General features: G+C 42.3%; 1 protein-coding gene across 4 annotated transcripts in view; it reads left to right on the top strand.

The window, feature by feature from the left end:
• The window catches only part of PIK3AP1 (phosphoinositide-3-kinase adaptor protein 1), a 51,193-nt gene extending 31,649 nt beyond the window's left edge, over positions 1 to 19,544 (top strand). For all 4 annotated transcript variants that reach the window (XM_069796451.1, XM_069796452.1, XM_069796449.1 and 1 more), the window contains 10 exons: positions 1,993 to 2,182; positions 9,795 to 9,890; positions 11,350 to 11,529; positions 12,335 to 12,397; positions 13,375 to 13,580; positions 15,159 to 15,231; positions 15,567 to 15,722; positions 17,470 to 17,540; positions 17,728 to 17,837; positions 18,927 to 19,544. In XM_069796451.1, coding sequence (XP_069652552.1) covers positions 1,993 to 2,182; positions 9,795 to 9,890; positions 11,350 to 11,529; positions 12,335 to 12,397; positions 13,375 to 13,580; positions 15,159 to 15,231; positions 15,567 to 15,722; positions 17,470 to 17,540; positions 17,728 to 17,837; positions 18,927 to 18,981 — 1,200 coding nt within the window. In that variant the 3' untranslated portion in view covers positions 18,982 to 19,544. The remainder of the gene's footprint in view (positions 1 to 1,992; positions 2,183 to 9,794; positions 9,891 to 11,349; positions 11,530 to 12,334; positions 12,398 to 13,374; positions 13,581 to 15,158; positions 15,232 to 15,566; positions 15,723 to 17,469; positions 17,541 to 17,727; positions 17,838 to 18,926) is intronic.
• The last annotated feature ends 2,625 nt before the right edge of the window (positions 19,545 to 22,169 follow it).

Below are 22,169 nucleotides of genomic sequence, written 5' to 3'. Positions count from 1 at the left end.
GCAAATAAGATGGAATCAGAGACTGCCATGCTGGGTTTCCTTATCATCCATCCATCCAATGAAGTTTGTGCATGGATGTGGTTGCTGTACTCTTCTAACCTCTGATCTTGGGAAAACTATAGCCCCTTCATCCCACTTACTTTGGGGAGTAATTATGGGAACAGAATATGTTTGGGAAGGTACAATCTGAGGTGCTCTCTGATTAGTCATAGTACAGTCTGGATTGCTTATTAGCTCATTCACAGCTGATCTGTGTAGTCTGCCAGCTCCACTTTAAATCCATTCCTTCCTGTGTTAGAATAGCTGTCCGTTCCCTACTTGTTCATTCCGGGAGCTCAATTCACATTTCAGTTCTCTTTGAGCTAACCCCATCCCCAGAAAACAGCACTCTGACCTTTCCAGATTATGACATGGACCTGTCTCCACCTGCACCAGGCAATTGTTTCTGTGGTGTGCTTAGGATAAACCCCATGCACACCTTTCTTTTCCATTTGAGTTGTTTTCAGCTTGTATGCTTCAAAATAACGAGTAGCTCCTTGACTCAGATCATGTGAATTCTTGAACAGATTTTATTTCCCTTGACTTTTAGTTGAAAAGTTGTGTGTAATTGTCCCTAACAGTTGTCTTAATGGTGGGTGATAGATCTGCCAGCCTTAGTGTGGTTCTGCAGGCCAATTACAGTAGTGTTTAAGCCCTATTTTGGAGGCATGGGTCCTTCTTAGACTTGGGATTTGCTTCTTCACATAAGCATAAATTTAGGGTTATATATATACTAGAGCTAAATAAAAGTCATTCCCTGTTCTGACATCAGGAGGGCTGCAGAAACTGTAAATTGTGTGATTAAAATCTTTGCACTGGGGTAAGTGAGAGATGCTTAGGAAGTCCTTCCAACCTCTTACTGCAATACTGTGCTCCTCCCATGTCCTCCTTTCCACCGGCACAGTGATAGAGCTGTGTTAAGAGTAGGTCCAGCTTACTGACCATGAAGCTATCTGTGCAGCTTAGTACCAGAGCAAACAAATGATCTGATATCTAGTATGGATATCTGAAAATCCCAGTAAACCCCTTTACTCACCTTATTTTCTCTCTGGCAAAAGTCCCTCCACACTTTTCCAAAGCATCGCATGAGCTACCTGCCTGATCCATCTTGACTGTGGAGGGAAGCATGTGTAGACAGTTTTGACACATGCCCTGTGGATTGAAGGCCCATGGGGTCGTGGTTGTAGATGGAAGAATATCTTGTAGTACTGCAACTATGGCTGTGCTTGTGACATAGTTGGAACTTGGAGAGGAGGCTGGGATGAAGCTTTGAATTTTGCTCCCTTGAGTGGTTTGGTGCACTGCCCTCCCTTCCCAGTCCCCCCACCCCATGTTGCAAATATGTGAGAAAGGTTTCTGCTGTCCTGTGAATCGAAAGTTGCCTGTATTACATGAACAGCTGCCTGCTGTGAGGTTTCCTGTTAGTCTCACAGAAAAGGGTCTGTGTACTCCCACTCTGGGTGTTATGTGCTGCTGCTAAGGCCAAGAAACTGAAACTGAATCTACACCAAAGCTAAAACTTTGCTTTCTTATAAGTGCTCCACATGTGGCAAGCTTTCCCCTTTATGGTCAGCTACGCTTACCCCAAAACATTATATGACGAGCATTTGTATTTTTAGACTGAGCTTTACTTATGTTTGAGGAGTTTGCAGAGATCAGGTAGGACATGAAATTGAGGGAGTGAGCTGTAATGGCTATTCAGAATGTGTCAGCACCAACTTTTCACATTCGTTACCTGTTCAACATAGATCTTGAAGGCTGGGCCCAGACAGCTGTAGTGGGGATTTAATTCCTTTGAGAAGCCTTAGTCTTTGGGAATGGGCTGCTTTTAGAAGGTTTTTTCCATCAGCAATGGGAGAGTGAGATATATTTTGCTTGCTTTGATTCTCCAGATTCTTTATTTAAATGAGACTTGAACATATGGGTTTTTTTCTTGCCCTCCTTCCTCTCCAGGAAACTGCAGATATGCTGAAGAGTCACATTAAGGAAGAGCTGATGCAAGGCGAGGAGGATGAGTCTGTTTATGAGTCCATGGCCCATCTGTCCACTGATCTGTTAATGAAATGTTCCTTGAATCCTGGCTCCGATGAAGAGCTTTATGAATCCATGGCTGGATTTGTCCCTGGTGCCCCAGAAGATCTCTGTATGTATATTCATAGAATCACAGAATTGTAGGGTGGTTTGCATTGGAAGGGACCTCTAAAGGTCATCTAGTCCAACCCCATGAGTGAGGGGAGACATCTTCAACTAGATCAGGTTGCTCAGACCCTCTGTCCAAGAGGCCTAAGCTGATCCATTTCTCTTATACATAGTAGCACCTCAGTTGAGTTTCAGAGTTCAGGGCTGGTTATAGCTTTCCTGCTCTCACCACAAGGAGACCATGCTCTGTTTCTGATGTTGGCTGGCTGATAAAATTGCTCTAAACCTTTCTTTGATTGCCAGCGTACAAGTGACGTGCGGAAAACAGACTCCACAATCGGTGAGATTGTAAAGTAGGTATGTTCATTCAGCGCTGGGCAGCACGGGGGGTAGTCCCACCAAAGTCGTGCGCACCTGATTTGGCAGTTCACTTTAAATTTATACAGTCAAGTGTTACATATACATAGAGTTTTGCAATACGCCTATACATAGGCATTACCTATCCCCGCTTCATATTAAAATTAGCTCTAGGAAGTCATTTCCATAGTCTCCTCTCAACTGTGCTTGCGCAGTGCCTCCTTATGGTGGTCGTCTGGTGGTCGTGAAGATGAAGGCTGTATGTCTTCTTCACGGTGAACTCTTAACCTTCTGTCCCTGCGCAGACTCAGTTGTCCCTTGGCATTTGTCCAAATCACAAGGTCGGTCTTGGCTGGTTCTTGGAGCCACTGCTGCTTCTTATCAGGGACTATCTCCTGTCCCAGCCAGCCTCAACAATGCAAGCGTTAAACATCACTTCTCATCCCCTTGGGCCATGTCTACCTCTACTGAAACTTCTTTAACTTCATTATAAGCTAGATAATTATTAAACAATTCTTATCCACATTCATATATCTACTATATCTGCTAAGGTTTCTTTGGTTCCCCGTCTCAAGAGCAGTTTCCTCGGTGCTTTGAGGACTCACTAAACCCTGAGCAAGTGAATTAGCATTTGGAAGAGACCAAATTTTCTACCATGTCCTACTTCTCCCTCCTGAGATCCAGGGAGGTAGGGACACTCTGACTTACAGACACTGTGGGAAAAGAACACTATGCAAGATGTGATTTTACTGATGACTGGGAAACTGAAAAACAAGAGCTGACCTTCTACCTCAACAGCTTGAGAACAAAAGAAAGTGAACATCTAGAAATACGTGTACTGAAAAGATTATAATTGAAAAATCATTATTCTAATCCACTTAGTTTATTGCTAAAAATATAGAGCTAATTCTGATAAATATGCAGATGTTTAACTTTTTCACCATTCCATTAATATTCAGTGAGTCTGATTGCGAATATCAAGTTAAGCACCTATGTTAAGCAGTTGTAAATTTGGTATTCCTAGTTATCTGCCTATTTGGTCTGGCTTCATCCCACCGATATATTTTATGATTCCCATGATGAGCAGAGAATTTAGCTTGCTATAGTTTAAGTACCTGCATAAGGACTTCCAGTGTTCCTGCAGTTTTAAGTGTGCTGCCTCAGGGGAAAAGCTTTCTTACTGAAACACTTTAGCTTACACACTTTATCTGTCCTTGGCTGATTTTCTCCTCTTTTAAATTAAACGATGTTATAAAACACATTTGTGTTGATTAAGGATTCCAGAAGATTTGGTCAATTCTCTGCCTGAAATCATAAACTCTTCTCTGCAATGTTTTGTTTGGCTGCTGCAGGGATAGTTTTGCTACCAAAACCAGGATTGTTCTGCCTTCAGGTGGAGATAAGCAGTAAGGCTGGTTGGATTCCTAAGGAACAAAGCTGCTGTTGTTCGCAACAATGGGGGTGAGAGTTTCTAGATGTTTGGAAGCTCTGCCTGCAATCAGTGCACCTCTGAATGGGGTTGATTGACTAAGTCTGCGGAGGGGCAAAACCCCTGCTTAAAATAACAAAGCCCAGCTTGTTTTCTTCCACCCCTGAAATGTCCAGATCTCCCAGAAGCTATGCAGGGGATATGCCTTTCTTTTGTGCATGCAAATCAAGCTCCCCGTAATTTACAACTTTTGAACTGGACTCTGAAAAGCCTTTCTGAAAATATTCTCATTTGTTCAGATTTAGGTGAGAATTGCTTCCTGTCAAGAAAACTCGTCAGCCCTGCAGAGTGTTGGTGGAAGAACTAATTGTTTAAAGATGCTTGTTTCTTCTTCCCTACTGAAGATCACCACCTCCCTCAGTCTCCTGTCTCAGTTGCTTGTGTGCATGTCCCCTTGCCTGTTTCTGTCAAACAAGCCACATTAAGTTAAACAGTTCAAGTACACAGATTTTCCTGCCCTCACTTACTCTGATTGACAGATCTCAGGAGGGAGTTTGGCTGGTGTTTTGGATGAATACACAAAACAGAGGCTGCTTGGGTGACAGACATGGAGATGAAGAACTAGGAAAAGTTGCCATGGGATGGGAGAGGTTGTGCATTTGAAGCCGAAGTCAGGCGGCTTTCCTTAAGCCTCCTCAGCAGCAAAGGCCCAGCAGGCATATGTCCTTTAGGGGAATCTTCTGCGAGCACAGCTGCATCAGCAGGGTGACAGAGGTCTCTGCGATCAGCACCAGAAAGTTCTACTGGTGTGCAAATGTGCTGCAGGCTCTGCAGGGCTAGTAGGTCTAGAAAGGTAAAAACCCAGGCTGTTCCTAAAGTAGGTACTTATGATTCCTTTGCTGAAAAGCAGAGCCAAATGAGTCTGTGTTTTAAAATGTTTTCCTCATTGGCGAGATGCTATATATGGCTTATCTGTAATACCTCAACAGGGAATGTGAGTGTGCTTCCTGCTTCTTCTGGGGTTCTCCCAGCCTATTGCTCCTGCACACAATGTTACCTTTCACTCAGGAGTCTTCTACTGAAAATCTGTTTTTCTTATGTAGTCTGTTAGTCTTTGCCTGAAGAATATTTACAGCTTGTCTGAACAGTGCTTAAAATTTACCTCTCTTGTAACAGGTAAGGTTAAATTGGCACAATTGATTCAAAGAAATTGACTCAATAGTTTGATTAAGTATTAAGTAGGTATTCTTTATTGGCAGCGCTGGATGCACAGGGGATCGCTCCACCTATCGTGCACACCGTCAGGTCTAATTGTGCAGGTTAAATACATGTTCTATATACATATTCACTAGATTTCCGAGAAATGTTATACATATTCATTAGTTTTCCGGGAAACTATTAGCATATGCAAATGTCCTTTACACAGGCGCATTGAAGGTCTCTGGTGGTCTTCAGGAGTCCTCCGGTGGTCTTCCATAGTCTTCCTCACTCGTCCGCTATTTGACCCTTCTCAGGTGATTCTGCGCAGTATGGTCTTTTACATGTTTTAATACATCACTGCTCGTTAGTGTTCTTATTATCTAAGTTCTCAGTAGTGGTGTAAAAACCATATGGTTAGTTTAAGCTAAATTATCTACAAGGACGAGAACAAAGGCAGGAGTTCTTATCTTTTCTGGCCCTGTCTATTCAAGCAAGGCCTCTACTTGAGCCTTCTCGACAAGATCGTAAATTTATCAAACATTTAATTAAGTTTTGTGATTGTTCATGGTTCCTTCTTGCTCATCACTCCCAAGTACCAGTCTCTGACAGGCTTAATCCTTGACGAGCACTAGTCTTTGGTATGTAAAGTTACAGAGGGACAATCATTAAGCAATTAGCAGTTCGTTCTCTATATCACAATGCTCGATGCTTAGATTGGTTGTCTCAAAGTGAAGGTATTTCAATATTATTTAGAATACCAGCACACAGGCAAACCCTCACTGAAGTTAGTGGGAATGCTGGCTGGTTTAGAACTGCCATCACAAATAAGGCTTCAAACTTTCGTACTGACTTAAAAGTTTGCGAGGATGAAAAACTCCCTAGGAAATCATAATCAATTCTACTGAGGTACTTTCTCCAGGTCAGAGTAGCCCTTAAGTGAGTAGTTATGGCTGTGGTGTAGAGGACAATACCTGGGCTATTTTAAGTGTAGCCATACTGTGGCAGCATGCCCATTTATTGTGATAAAGATGTTCTTCCACCACAGTTCTTCAGAGACTGATCAAAGGAAGGTTAGATACCACAGGGTCAATTTGTCTGGCAGGAACTGGTTTGAGAATAAGGTAACACAGGACTGGAGCCATTGTAATGAGTTAAAAGTAGTAGCAAATACTTGAATACTGGAGTGTTCTGTTAGTTCTCGTATTCTTTATCCCAATTCTGATTTTTCAATGCATTTTTATGTGTTGTTTTTTCCTCCCTGCCTTTGGTCCTGGGGAGCCATTTACAGAGAAAGTGCAGAAGCTGTGCAAGGGCCCAATTTTACTTAAGCTGATGCTGCATGAGTTGCACACACCTGTGTTGAGTTGCTAGTTGTCCCTTTAAGTTTTGAGATAAATGATGGAATTAAAAAAAAAAAAAAAAAAGGAAAAGGTTTTGTTAATCTACAGAACATTGCCTCCTCTTCTGCTGGAGGAGAGCATTCTCTCCCAGGTAGGTCTTAATGCCCTGAGCAGTGTAGATCATAAAGTACTCCTAACAAATCAGTGGGAACTTAACTAGCTCCTACTGTTACCTTGTTTGCTGTTCTTTAATAATGAGATTGAAGTGCCTTATTTAATTTCTTATGATTAATCTAATTGTTCCCGCTTCAGAAGAACACTTCCCTCTTATTACGCTTTTCAGATACCTGTAAAGTCAAACACAGTTTTCCACAATATGCTCCAGGTTGGTACAGGTTGCAGGTAAATGTCATTTAGCTGAGTCACTCACACACTGTAACAAACAGCAGCTGAATAGCAAAAAGGGAGAGTTACCTCCATCATATCAGTCTGGTAGTATGAACTACAGCATCAGATAAAGTGCTTTGCTCTTTCTGCTCTTCTTTCACCAGCAACTCCTGCTGATTTTTGCAAAACAGAGTATTTTGAGTAGGCTGGAGTTGTATGCAGGAGGGACTCTGAGAGCAAGGACTCTTGAAAGTGCTGAAAAGCTGTTTTGTTTGTGTGAAGATTAAACTGCCTGGTTTGTGTATGTGTTATTATGCTGTTTTACTTGGGGAAAGAATTAGGCTGTATTTCCTCTGTCCAAGGTCAGAACAGTGGCAGTGGCCAAGGGCTGGTGGCAACAAGTCTGGACTCTTAGCACTGTTTCCATATTTATGAACTGTGAGGACACTCAGACCCTAGATAGTGTGAGTTTCATGCAGAGGTTTAATCTTTTATCCTAGAAACTTTTCAGCTGACTAAAATCTGTTGTCCTGTAATTTGCAGACCTCCAACATCTAAAGAGTAGATGTTCGTTCACATATAAGTTGTTATGCCCTTATTCTACTCTCTTGCATATCCTCCCCTTCCTCTACCATTTTATTGTCTTGAGACCAAGCTTTCAACACTGTCTGCATTGAATTTTATTTTTTCTGTAGTTAATGCAAGAAACAGCAGCCTCCTTGTCATCCTTGAACAAACTGAGAGAATTGTGCACAAAAATATAACTGCTTATAAAGTTCTGAGTTGTGATTTATGCCAACACGTTGTAGCCTTTGTCTTGCATAATAAAGGACTGGTGTCTGTAAAGAGGTAGCTTGCTTCATGCACAGGAATACCTGGCTTCTGTTGTTTGCAAATCTTTAAAGGGGGTTGTTACTTTCTAAAGGGTGCCCACGCATGGATATTTTAGCTGTTGTGAAGGGTCTGTAGGTCATAACTTGTCTTCTGTATGCCTGTCTGTTCACAGGTTGGTTGAGCTCCTTTCTGAAGCCTTAAACCCTCCGAAGGGAAACTGAAACTCTTTGAATAAATATATTTTAGTTACTAGATTCTGACATATAGGAACTACTTAACCCTCTTCCTGCTAACTCTTCAGACCAACTTTCCCCAATAGCCTCAGGAAAATCTGGGGACCTTTCCTGTGATACCCAAAGTTTGTGTGCGCCACCTTCTTGTCACTTCTGTCTCACTAGCCACTGCAGCAAGTGGAACAGGAGGCGTCAGTGATGAAGTAGAGAACTTCTCTTCAATTTTGGCACATGGGTGAGATGTTAGGTCTCATCTGTATGCAAGACAGGCCCATGTGCAAGAGGGTAGCGAGATGGCAATCATGTCTTCTAAGGAGAACTAATTAGCTGATGAATTTAACTACATTGACTATGTGATAGAAAACAAACGCTGCAGTATCCTGTTGCACTGCTGTTTTAGTAATCCTGCAGAGCACAGTCAAAACTGGGAAAGTACTATTCCCTCCACAGAGAACAAAAGGAACTTTGCACATCTGTCACATTCTGTTCTGCCCTGAAATACATAAAGTAGTGGCTTTCCTCTGGGCCTGTATTTGCTACAGGTTCATTTCTAAAAGCTACATTAAAAATAATCGAGGTGGCTGCAAGGTGGAAAAATCGCTCTACAGAAAAATACAGGTTTGTAGTGCTGATTCTTTAGGATGCTCAAATGTCAAATCTGTTCTTCCATGCAGTGCAGCCATACTTAAGTGAACTTTATACTAGGTTGGTGGTGAGCAGATTAGCTCCAGCAGCATGCAGCTTGGCATGGACTGCAGAGCTGTTGCGAAGCTGCTGATATAGTTAGTCCACATAGCATGCAGCATTGCTCTGGCTATGCTGGAGGTATTCCTGTAAGGTTAAAGCTGGGTTGGGTGCATTCACATGACTGTCAGTGGGTCCTTTGACAATTATTGTTTAAAAAAAACCCCCACAACATTCTAGCAAAGCAAAATCTTGCTAGCATATTCTCATCCCTTTCTCATAATCTCCTCAGCTTTGCAGGAAAAAAATAAGAAAGGTCAGCAAATATTAAAAAGACATTTATAGAGAACTGTTTCATATTCTCTCATGTAACCTAAGCCATCTAGTTTACATAGTAATAGATTTTCACAATGTGCCTCAGCGATTCACATATATCAATAAACCTCAACAGTTCATTTATACTACTCTTGGTTTTAATATTATTAGGAGCATGGTTACCTAACACTTTATTTCAGTTTTAGGATTAGTTTTAGGGTTATGATGAGGTTGACCCTTTTTTTTAAAATCAGAATTCTTCATGTCAAAACACTGACTTAACGAAGTACTTTATTGTTTGCTGTCACTCCTTTCTCAGTCTCAATTATCATCTGACCCTCTAAACACCCTCCAGTCCAGCTAATTAACTCAGCCAGCTGTTTTGACTTTTATCCAATAAACAAAACAAATACTATCTTCTGTGTCACGGGCAAATTGCCCTTAATGTCTTATTTTGCCAAGTCACAGAGTTTCCACTCAGTCTGGCCTCTCATGAGCACTGTGCAGAGACCAAAACCTTCACCTGGCCCACACACTCTCAGTAATAGCTAATCCTTAGCACCTACTTGGAGCCTTGTCAGAACTTCTCAAGCAATGTTAGTCACCCTCAAGCATAACTATCAGGCAGCTGGCAAATATTGGTGCAGACTGTATGGAACAGCAACTTAGGAGCCTTTTTTGAGGCAAGTGTCTGGTCAGTTGCCTGGCTTCCTCTTTGATTTTCACCATAAACCAAAAGTCCAGTCAGAAATATCACATAATTTTATTATATTATATTACATTGTTCTACATGTTTAAGGGCATAATCAACAGGTTCATCTTTCTGATTTTTTTCAGATGTAGAGATGCTTCAGTCCAAACCAGACACTCCAGTTGCTGGAGATGAAGTTTCTCTAACTACAAAAGACTCAATGCTCCGCAAGTTTTTAGAAGGTGAGACCTGTTTGAAAAGAGGGATGGCAGTAGCACAGTTAAAGCAATTAAATAGAACTTGAGATTTCTCCTTGATCTGTTATGAATAGGAGCTAGTCCACACTGTTAGACATGGACAGCTTTGCCTTAGTGGGTACAAATGAGACACAACAGAAAAATCAGCTCGTGAGGTGATTTCACAAAAGCAGTTAGTTTCTTACCAAAGAGGAGGAGTGGTTCCTAGTTCCAGTCCCTACCTACCAGTGAGTGGAAGCACACAGCTGGTATCTCTTCAGGAATGGCTGTCTTCTGTCCTTATCTTAGTGATGGGAGTTAATTCTGGTGTCCTGACATGGGTGCATGCTCCCCTCATGGGCAGGGGCTGAGTGTAAAGTATAGCAGCACAAGCTAGTGATTAATTTTAATGTAGATGCTTTATTCAAAAGTCCATCCATTAGGAACAGTAGCCTGGAAAGAGGAAAAGAACTCCTGGCTCCCAAACCTGATCTACGCTCTGCATCTTCAGTGCTCCCTCTGCCTTCTCTGACCAAAGCCAGACATTAGATCCATGATATCTTCACTGAGCATGATTGGGTTGTCCAAACCTTTTCCTGACTCACCAGGTTCCATGGGATACATGCTTACTTTTTGTGGGTGGCCCAGCTGGACTCAGAGCAAGATTAAGTCTGGGGCTCTTAGCATCTTCTTCTGTTTCCCCTGCCTTCACAGATGCTCTGGCAGTGCCATTGCATTGACTCAACTAAGTGTTACAACATCCCTAAAGGAAGGTCAGTCCAGTGGTTGGGGTATTCATTTGTGACTTGGTAACAGAGTAGGGAGTTAGTCCAGGGGCTCTTAATTCTTTTTGCTAGCATGCAAACAGAGGGAAACTAGGTTTTAAATCGAGTATGATAGCGTTTGATGATTTTGCAGTCATGTTCGGAGTGAGAATAGAATGGGGATGATGAGGTGGTATAATAGTAGCTGGACTTGTTAAGTACAGACATGCATACCCAGGTCCCTCTGAGACGCATTGTTCTGAGATCAAATATATTGTCAGCTGATGGTAAATGCTCATTTCAGACAAAGGAATAATTCTCTGTAGTACTTTGTAGACCACCACAAGTAGCTTTTGGAAACCAGTGCTCCATTTGATTTGTTAACTGTTATAATATGCTAATTAACTGGAATTAATTGAACTAACTGTTCCTCAAGTTCTTAAAAACAGTTATGAGATTTTCCACTATGGTTTCTTCACCAAAACAGATAGTACAGGCTTAGTGGCAAACACTTACATGCTACTAGATGTTAATGACTTTATCAAGTCCTGTCTTTGGCACTTTAAGTCACTGCAAAACTGGATTTTTTTGCCTGTGAAGTGGCAAGCTTGGTAAGAATGTGGTACATAGTGCATGTGGAGGGATCCAGTGTTCAGTGAAGAGGCCAGGTTGTTTTTCTTACAGACTCTACTCTGTTGTAGGCAGTAGCATGGATGCGCCAGATTCGGAGGAAAGAGTTTACCAGCAGTATGGTGAAGATGTATACTACTCAGTGGAACAAGATACTTTTCCACAGGAAATGGCTAGCAGACCTCCAGTTCCTGTTCCAAGACCAGAATCCAGCTCTCCACAGCCAGACAATGAGCTGTACATCTCCAAAAGTGAGTAGGGTACCAGGACCTAAACTGTAGACTAGTCAACTGTAGAATGGCCTTGAGGTGGGCTCCAGTTGCCAAATAAACGCCAAGAAAATCTACACATTTTTGAGACCCCTGGATTATTTGGCTCTGGAGCTGGATTACTTTTGGGATCCAATTTCAAATCTGTTTTTCATCTTCTGCCTACTCTGAAAATGTGGGGATGTTGTATCCTGAGGTCTTGGCCTAATCTTGCTCTTAATTAAAGCAGTAGGACAACAGATTACTCCCAAATGGTATGAACAAATCCAACTAAATAGGAAAGATCCTGATATTATAAGGACACAATCAAGCTGTTAATTGCTGCTCTGTAATGGTATCATTGATTCAATAGCATTTGTATAGGATATGATTCTATGCCTCAATACTTCCATCTGAGCTGGTGTTTAATTGAAATTGAAGAAAATTGTGCCTCCTAGTTTGCTAGGCAGTTTTGGAAATCTTGGTCATATTTCACAAACATTCTAACAAGAACTACGGTAATGTGTGGGAGAGCAATTTCAGTGACTCCTCCTTCACCCCACAACAGGACTCTGGACTGTGAGGAAAGCATGTCCAGATTTCTCTTAGAGGTGGCTGAGCTAAATTCTTTGAGGTCAATAGAAGGGGAGTTCTACTGTACAACTCCTTATCTTGTTTCTTCACTGGACTTAGTAGGGTAGCAGAAGTTGTAAGGCAGTGCAGAATTGTGTATGCTGCCCATATTCATCCTTGCTACTTCTGTCTCCATGAGATGCATTTCAGTATCTAAAGAGTGTTTGTTTTACAGTTTTTGCACAGAAAGCTCAAAGACCTGAGAATCTCTATGTCCCTAGAGGAAGGGTTAAGAAAGGTAAGTCAGAAGTTCACCCTGAAAATATTTCCAGTAATCCAAAAGCAAATCTGCTGAGGTAGCTTCATTTGTGTGAAATGTGACAGAATGGTCTGTTTTATAGGGCTCTGGAGATAATAGACTTATATGAATGATCCAACCTTTCTGACCTTATGTGACACTGGAAACTTTTTATAACTGCAGACTGTGAGGGGGGTATCCTTTTATCACTTAGTGTACATATCCCCTGTCTTAATGTTTATCCTCAGTCAGGATCATCATGATCATTGAAGTCCTTTTTTATGCTGTGACTCATATTACTTCATGGAGTCGATGTCCCACTTTTGATCTTCTGGATATAGCTACTGCCTGTTGATCATTATTTCCTGGGATTTAACCTTCAGTGAACTACTTGCCATTGATCTCTGCACTTCATAAACTGTGCCCTTATTCTTTCACCTCTTATCCTGTGCACTATCAGAGTGCCAGGAACCACGTCTGAGCTTTTATCTCACATGTTGGGAACTCCTCTTTATGTTGGAAATGAGTTACAAAGAGCCAGCATCAGTAGGATGAGTTTTCACCTTTCTGTTTCCGGAGTTACACTGCACAGCTTACCTAGGAAGAGTCTAGCTTTGTGACTGCCGAGGTGAAAGCTCTGTTTTGTGGATTGCAGAGGAGAGAGATGTTTTTGCAGTGAGGAAGCAGAGCACTTTAAGGACTACATTTTGTGCTGTTCACTTAAATTATGTTAAGAACAGAGATTATCCCTGGGATGTATTTGTATACAAGGCTACCTCTCAGCTGGGCTCTTAGCCCTGACAAATAGCAGGATGGCATAAGGACGAAACCCTCTTCTGGTCAAGGGAAACTTTCAGTCTGTAATATTGATTTTTTTGCATCTCTGCTATATCAAGGGTGCTTGAGTTTCTTTGTATTCAGTGAGGAAGGCAGATGCCACAAGTTCAATAATATTTTTGGTGGTGTTCTCTCTTCAGAGACAATAGTCAGGCCTGTAAGGGACCTGTCTCAATCAAGCATATATGATCCATTTGCTGGAATGAAAACCCCAGGTCAACGGCAGCTGATTACGTTACAGGAGCAAGTGAAAATGGGCATACTCACCGTTGATGAAGCTGTACTTCATTTTAAGGAGTGGCAACTGAACCAGAAAAAGAGATCAGAATCATTCCGTTTCCAGCAGGTACAGGTTTATTCCACTGTTTAAGAAATACAGCTGTCTCTCTAGGTCTATATCACAAGCTGTTCAGTGTGGGTACATTTATTTCCTGGTTGGAGCAAGAAGACTGCTAACACAGTCCCCCAGCTACCAGAGTTCTCTTCTGGCACAGAGGGCTGTTCCCATGCAGCAGCAAGAAGGTTGCTGTTTTACAGATCTGTTTAACTTTCAGTAGTATTGCTAGTTTTTGGAGGTCTGTACACTAGGAACTGGGCCAAATCCAGTTGGCTAAATTACCTTTCTAAAGGTCACCTAGCACCTACCTGCTGGCAGGGGACTTCTGTGATGAACATTTAGCTTGTCAGTTATCATCCATTTCAGATCAGTGAAGACTCAGTGTCCTGGATAGTGCATTGGCTTTAAAGTCCTATTTTGTAGATGGTTGGATCCTTCCCTGGGTATTTGGTGGCTCCAGGGCTACCTGTTGTTGCAGCTGGGCAAGGTCTAGCAACAGTGATTAGTTAAAGCACAGTGTTTGGGTGGCTTAGCTGAATGAGGAAGTCATTATGTTGGCAGCAGCAACATAATGTTTGGTGGAACTAGCAGTCATAGTTTTAAAATTCACATTCTCAAGTTAGAGTGGGGCTCCATCTTTAAAACCACTGCCTGCTTCTTTTGGAACCCTTTGTTCATGCTGCAGCAGTCTGTTCTCACACTTGAGGTGCTGGTCTCTGGTGTGTGATGCTGTTTTGGGAGTCGTCAGAACAAATCCTCCTGATTGTCACTTGGAAGGGTCCTCTCTACCCAGAAACAGTCAGAGGAATCCCTTCTTCTGTCAATAAAGAACACTGTGCTACTTTAGTAAATGTCTATAGCAGAGATAAAGTGGCATGCTCTGTGTTCCATCCCATGAGCAGCTTTTGAACTCTCTGCTCCACATCTTGCCTCATGGTACAGCAATTGCTCTGTCTGCTTTTCCACCTATTTGGGGTTTCCTTCTCTTACATCTGTACATATTTCCCTGCTGGAAAAGTATTACCCCCCCCGCTCTTCCCTTACTGTAAGGTACAGTATGCTGCTGCACAATGATGAAGAGACTTTGCTCCCAGTTACATTTCCAGGTGTCCCCTCTTGCTTCAGTGGGGACATCCTGAATTCTTTCTGAATTGTCCCTCACACTCTGGGATGCGTGGCAGCCTCCTCAGTCCCTGCAGTCAGAATTATCGGTTCATTAGTACAGAAAGGACTGTGCAGTTACATGACTGTGGGTCTTGTTTCTGTGCCAGTGTCACAGTGGAAACAGAAAATAGAGGGAGTTCTAAACCAAACATGCTGCTTATCTGCAGCTGCCAGTGACTCTGTGAACTTGATCTTACCATACACGTGAACACCTGAAAAAACTTGGCTTCTGAAAGGCACACATGGATTTCTGAAGGGAATAGATTAAAACCTGTTGACACGGTTTGGACTTCAGCCAGGTGTAGCAGGCTTTGTAACAGCTTGGTTGCAAAGTTAGCTTGAAATATAATATTGGTATTGTCAGAATGCTGCATATCCTCCTTTATTCAAAGCCCTGAAAAGAACATCTTGTGATGTTTCTAGGAAAATCTGAAACGTCTACGAGACAGCATAACCAGGAGGCAAATGGAGAAGCAAAAAAAAGACAAAAGTGCAGGTAACAGTCTGATCCTGACATTCCGTGGTAAAGAAGCAGCTAACAATATTAATAGGCTTTTCAGGCAGAAATGTCACCGTGTGTATTGTAGTTATGTGATATTTTAATATTCACATCTATGTGCTTCTTGGCTAAAACATAGGGAAGTTGCTTTACTCCTCAGTTTTCCAGACTGAGGAAAGGATGCCCACATCTGTGGAGTGAATCTTGATTCATTCACGTACAGTTATGATCATCCTTACGTGATTGCGTTTAACTTTGTTCTTGTGTGCAAAGCTGTCTCTCAGAGGCTATACTTGCATAGGCCCTTCTGAGCTGTTCATTTTCCCTTCCAGATTTGGAAATTACAGTACCCATTCGACATTCTTATAATACTTTAGGGAAACCAGAATGTGGAATATATGAATACACCCCCAGGAAAAACATTTTCCCACCAAAAAAGGAGTTAAAGCGAGGCGACTGGAAAACAGAAAGCACATCCAGCACAACAAGTAAGCAAACCCTGAGTATCACCCTCTCTACAGGAAAGCTGGATGGAAAACAATTCCCCAGCCTGACTCTGGAGTCAGCTCAGGGGACAGGACTTCTATTCCTGAATCCCAGTACTGACACTGCCACCCCAAACCCTGCATGCCTCAAGGCTGGCTGTTCTCAAAACTGTAAAAGCAACTCCAGGTACCTCAAGTGGTTTGGGCATCTTGTGTCTGCATTTCTGCAGGAGAAGCTGAAAGCTGAGTGAAAGATTCCCTTGAGCCTTCTCAGGGAAGGCATATCACCCATCTTCAGTTCTTAAAAGTAGATGGCAGCTGCTCTCTTAGAATAAAGAATGCTCCCTTGCTGTGACTCTCAGCAGGCAGTGTGCTTTTCTGGTCTAAGGGCACAGTTATATTGCAGGCTGGGAACCAGTCTCTACATGTCGTTTCCTCAATTGTTGGAGATAAAAGACAGCATTTTTCACTGGTTACTGTGGGACCTCTTGAGTGACTTGGACAGTCTGCACATTTTTATTATTTTTGGTTTTTATTAGGTTTAATTTGTGCAAATTAAATCCCTGCATTCTTACTGTTACCACAGACTGAGCAATTCTTGCAGAAATCATTAAGATCATTTTGGTCCTTTGAAATGAAAACTGAGTCCCAATGAGGTTACTACCTTTGTGGCTCTTGGCAAGATATAGCTGGCACACATCCAGAGTAGGTGCCAGAGGCAGCTGACTGAGCCAGTAACTTGCTTGTAAGCAGTTGTGAGAGAGATGTTAACGAGCCTGTAGAGTTCACTGTGTGCAGCTTGGCTCTCTTTCCCATGGCATGATTGTGAGAATGGACTCTAACACAGTATTTAGCACTCTTAAGTGCTGCTGTTTGTACCAGCTGATGATGAGAGTTACCTCACCAAGGCTAGGGAGGGACTGCATCTTATGAGAAAACCTCTCTAGCCTCCATTTCAATGTATAGGTTTCTGAACAATAGGGTTTAGTGTCCCAGTATTGCACAGCCATATAGAACATTATGTATTTATGACTGAAACCAGCCACAGCACCGTAGGATATGTTTGTGAGTGGCTGTGCCCTTCAGAAATGGCATGACTGATTGCAAAAACATTCCCTACTCTGAGTCCATGCAAGTTAAATGGGTTTGCATAAATGGTTGCTGAAGGTTGTTTGAACAAACTTGTCATTTTTAGCTTTGAAATGGACTAGGAAACATTCCTGTGATGAGTAAGGATTGTTGTGAGAGGAGGTGGTGAACAGCTATTGGGAACAATAACCTCTCAAGCAGTCACTTACTCCAGGACTGAATGTGTGACAGTGCTCAGAGCCATCTACCTCCATGCCATTGTTAAGGACATGGGGACTGATAATTTAAAAACACATAAATGTTGGGTGTATAACACTTATGAAAATATTTACCTGACTTGCCAGCTGATACCAGCACTGGATCCTTTCAGTTAGATTATGGTTGTGAGTATTTAACCAGAACCTGGACCTACATAGGGCAGAAATAGGCTAGAAAGAAAGTAAAGCTGAATGGTTTGGCCCTGTGGTCTGTGTTATATGAAGTGCCATTGTTTGGATCCTGAACATGTGAAAAATAACAGTGGAAATAAATTAATCTAAATGAGCATTAAATTATGTGTGCAAGAGGTAAACATGAGGTTAGAAGGAGTCCTGAGTTAGTGATTTGCAGTTAAATCACCAGGATTTAATAATCAGTTTGTTTTCTCTTGCTTTTACTCCAGGTAGTGCAAGTAACCGCTCCAGCACTCGGAGCATATTGAGTGTCAGCAGTGGGATGGAAGGGGACAGTGAGGTAAGCTCTCACCTCTGCTATATACTGGTCCACTGTTCTTAAGTACGTGGCTTTGTTTTCATGCAAAAGAAAAGGAGCTCAGGGATGGCAATGCATTCGCAGAAATGGCAAAATGTAGCCACTTCTGTTGTGAAGCTAACAAGAACCAAATTCTGCTGGTCTGTAACCTCTTTTCTTCATTTTGTAGGACAACGAGGTCCCAGAAACAACTAGAAGCCGCAGCCCAGTAGCCCACCAAGCAGAGAGGCTGCCTTTCCCAGAAAGGCCTCCCAGAGTGCCTCCTCGAGGTGCAAGCAGGTAAAGCTAAAATGCAGCTCAAGCATGCGCTTTCAGTGAAGCAATATGGAAGCCTTGGGCAGAAAGCAAGGCAGGAAGTGAATCTGTCTTTCAACAAAATCTACCAGACTATTATTTATAAACACACACAGTTAGGAATCGTGAGATCCTTGTTTCTCATCTGTAATACTTGGTGGAATTGGTTTCCTAGTCAGTAACATGCCTATGACAGCGCTGTTATTGCGGTGCACACGCTGCAAGGGACAGCACTATTGAAGCACACAGTGCTTGCCATGAGACATTGCCAGGTGGAGTAGCATCCTGCCTCTGGCAGAGATTTAGTACCTGATCCTCCTGAGAAGATCCTCTTGGAAGATACAAAGTGTAGTGCAGAGGGAATTCCCTTTTGGCATTCCCTTGGACTTTTTTTTCTTTTTACAAATTTCAGATCTCTCCAAAGCGCACTTGTTTACATGTGTGATTGGCCTCAAAGTAAGAACTGCACTGGTTTTAGAAAAGGTGTTGAGGGGTTTTGCCTTGATTTGATCAGACCACCACAAACTTAAGTAACTTGTAAACATTCCTTTAGTCCAACCAGTGCAAGTCTATGAAGTCCAGGCCCCAGAGGCTTATCTAAGTACAGATGCTAATAAAATTCTCTAACTGTTAAAATAGTAATTACTAATGTGTGGGTGCAGTAAGTTCTCTATGTTGGCTTGGCTCTGGCAAGAATATAGCTGGAATTTATCTGTAGTTAGTTTAAAAATATTTGGAATCTTTTGATCTCTTCCTATTGCTCTTCATCTAATTTTCAGGAGAAAGCTACTATACTATCAAAGTTTTACTCCAACCAAGTATTATATCATCTCTTTCCAGTAATAGTGGAGTAACTGCAGCTGAAGAACAGAAGAAATAACTTGGACAGGAACAGGGCTCTGGCACCTTGGCATCTGCTCTGTCACTGAATCACTTATAGCCTGATTTTCTTCTTGTATGTCTATTGCTTGTACAGTATTCTTAGATATGATGTTATTGCATGCAATGTGTTGTTCCAGAACCCTGTTCTCTACTATTTTTTAAAATTCATTTGTATACTCTGTCTTTTTATAGGCCTGTAAGCTGTGAAGGCTTTTATCCTCCACCTGTGCCCCCAAGAGGTCGCTGAATCTCTCAACATCTGTGGAATATGAGATTTTTCTGTTTGTATGTGTGTTTGTACAGATATTTTTGGGTTGCCTTAAATTATTTATAAGGGGGAGCCAAATGTTTTCTTCTCCTTCTTCCTCCCTAAAGCTCTGGTGACTTTTCCCATGAGCTTCACCAAGACTTCTTGGCCTTCTATAACTTTTTTGCTTGGAAGAATTTTGGTTCTTCGGGACTTCAAGAAAAAGTATCATGGTTGAGAAGGAGAACACTCGTGTGTCTTCGCAGTCCTGCACTAACACGAAGTTTCCCTTTGGCCAAGAAAGAACATATGTCCTTTTAGAAACTAAATCCTGATAAGCATTGTTATCAAAACCCTAGATACAACCTACAAGGGCTTTACTTGAAAACATGCTTGAAAAAGTAAAGAAAGTTGTTCGAAGACTTTGTTTGAAGAACACTCACTACAGCAGGAGCAGGTCAATGTACTGCTGTTTGGTGTAACATTTTGGGTACAGACATACTGACCTTTCAGAAGGTGTAGAATCTCCTTCCAGCAATCATTAAACCATGAGAGGATGAGAAGTTGTCTTTATTCAAGAATGTATTTTGCATACAGCCTTGAAAACACCTTTCCCTTTCCTCTTCCCTCCCTGAAAAGGACAGACATTAACAAGGTGTTGTGTGTACCATGAAAATTCCCAAGGCAGCTGGTAAGGGACCTCCTGTATCACAAAACAACTGTACTTAAACCTTTTTTGGGTATGTTGTTACTTGAAACCACATGACTGACCTCTCAAATTAGAGGAAGGAATTGGCAGCAATGCTGTGTTCTGTATGTCTTACATGTGTTCATTGTAGAAGCAGTACGAAGGCGTTTCACTTAATGCTCTGGAATAGCATAGCAAGTCTCCAATTATAAATGCACACACCTCACAAATACCAGCCGTGTAGTTAGCCTGCTGCAGTGGAAAGACGCAGCCTGGGGGCTGGACTCTGCTTGCTCTACTCTTCCTTTGTAGCAATGTGAATGTGCAACAGCTGTATCCAGCCTTTTTTCTGCCTGAGGGCTTACAAACTTAAGGAGAACTTCCTGGTTTGGCTCTTTGTGTTCCAAATGTAGAAAGCATGTAAAGCAGAAATTAATTTGATTCCTCATCTCAAGGGACTTGAATGATGGAAGTGAACTGTTTTGGTGTATGGTTGGTTGGTTGGTTGGTTTTTTTTTCCCCCTTCCAGGCCTTGCGATCTTCTGTGCATATCCTGGCCCATGGGGGCTCTGGTTGTCCATGAGTGATGCAGATGGGAATTCTGTGAGATAACGTTCAGGGTAGACAATTAAGGATCATTACGGACTTGGTTTTCAAGCCATTCCCCCTCTTCCAGCCCTGAGAGAGACATAGATACATCTGTGTTAGGTGATCCCTCAGGTACAGGTAGGAAATGTAAAGCTTCTGTCTGGTCATGTAAGCTCCCCTTAATCTGTAAGAGAGCAGGTGATAGAGTTGTAGCTCCTTTCTCTTGCAGGGTGGCAAAGCCAATGTGCGGAGCTATGGGAGTGACAGATGGCAACTGTGACTCAGCCAGCACTGAATGAAGGTGGAGAAGCCCCTGCTGCTCTCAGGGGTATAGGCATAAGCTAAATATCATCTACACATTAAACTCATAGGGTGTGACTCTAAATACAGTTCATATAGTCTCTCCTTTTGATGACAGAGGGATGCAGGTGTTGTGCTGCAGGCCTATAGCTACAGCGGTGACCTTTTTATCTTTTTTTCTCTTCTTTTTTTTTTTTTTTTTTTTCTTTTTTAAAGGACCTCAGTGCCTTCTCCAGTAACTCTTGACACTACAGGCTCTCACTGACAGTTTGCTCTTTGTTCACAGTAGCCAGGGGAATGGTGAGGTGGGAGTTGCCTTCCTCTGCTCTTCTTGGAACAGAACAAGGTTCCCAGCACTATCTTGTCAAATTGGAAGCAGGGAAGGAGGTTTTGGTGCTGAAATGAGGAAAATGGTAGCATGGATAAGTGAGGGAAACAGGAATAAAAGAAATAAACTAAAAGAGGAAATTCAACAGTTTGGTTGTCTTCAGCTGTCACACATGCTTTGGTTTGCACACAGCTCCCTCGCTTTGCTTAAAAGTTCCCCATGTTCTTAGTGCTGGCTGCAGCTGTGCTCCAGAGCTTGGAGCTGTGATGTGATAAGCGGAATTTATCTGCTTCCACATCTGCCAGGCACAACATAAGGTAGAAATGTAGGATGTGGGGAAGACTGTAACAAGGCAGGAAGGGAAGAGCAAAATATGAAAGTGTGTTATGCAGAAGATTTCCTCTCAAAGCTGTTGGACTGAAGCAGCCCAGGGATCTATCTTCCCCAGCTAATTTTTAATTCTGCATCCCCTGCATGCAATAGCCAAATGTCTTCTGTGGGGAGGGTTTATCTGAACTGTATCTGAGCATTTGCCTTTGCACAATCCTAGTAACATGACTGTGAACTTGATTTTTATTGCTAGTACTGCAGTGAGACTGTTTATATCTGAATTGCTGAAAAGTAGCTCCTAACTAGCCTTTCAGTCCCTCTCCTGTTTGCAGCTTAGATACTTCCTTAGTCTGACTTGACCTATCGTACAAAAACAAATGCTAGTGGGGCTCTAGTTTGGAGGAGAGGTGAGCTGGGACAGGTGGAGCTGAGAAATAACTATAAATGTAGTCTGGTCAGGCGCCTTCTGCACTGGATAAGGGGGGGAAATCAAAGCTCCAGGTGTAGTCTCAGGCATTCCTGTCTTACTGTCCCTTTGTAACTTTTGAATTAGTTGGGGATCTCACTGACCAGTAATCACAGCAAAACTATCACCCTATGAAGGAGAAAAGGAACAGCACTAAAACAGCTTCACTGTTAAATGCAGGTAAACAATTGGGATGCAGGCATGACTTTCAAGTCTCTCGCAGGCCAGCAGAGATGCACCTTCTTAGCTGCCAAAATGCACGTTCCACATTGGTTTGGTTTCAGTTAGTTGCTTTAAGCCTCTTACAGCTCAACGTATGGAGTCCTTGTATCTGTAGATTCCATTTGTGCTGGTGAGCCTGTGGTGTGTATTGCTTCCACCCAAGACGAGAAGTGCACTGAAACTGAAGCACAGAAGAGACCAGAGAAGAAAACTGCATACAACCAGATTGTTGGTTACTCAAGAATATGCTTGAGGGGGAGAGTGGG

The sequence above is a fragment of the Haliaeetus albicilla genome, chromosome 11, assembly GCF_947461875.1.
Source record: "Haliaeetus albicilla chromosome 11, bHalAlb1.1, whole genome shotgun sequence".
Classification (NCBI taxonomy): domain Eukaryota; kingdom Metazoa; phylum Chordata; class Aves; order Accipitriformes; family Accipitridae; genus Haliaeetus; species Haliaeetus albicilla.
This window is presented reverse-complemented; position numbering and strand designations above follow the sequence as displayed.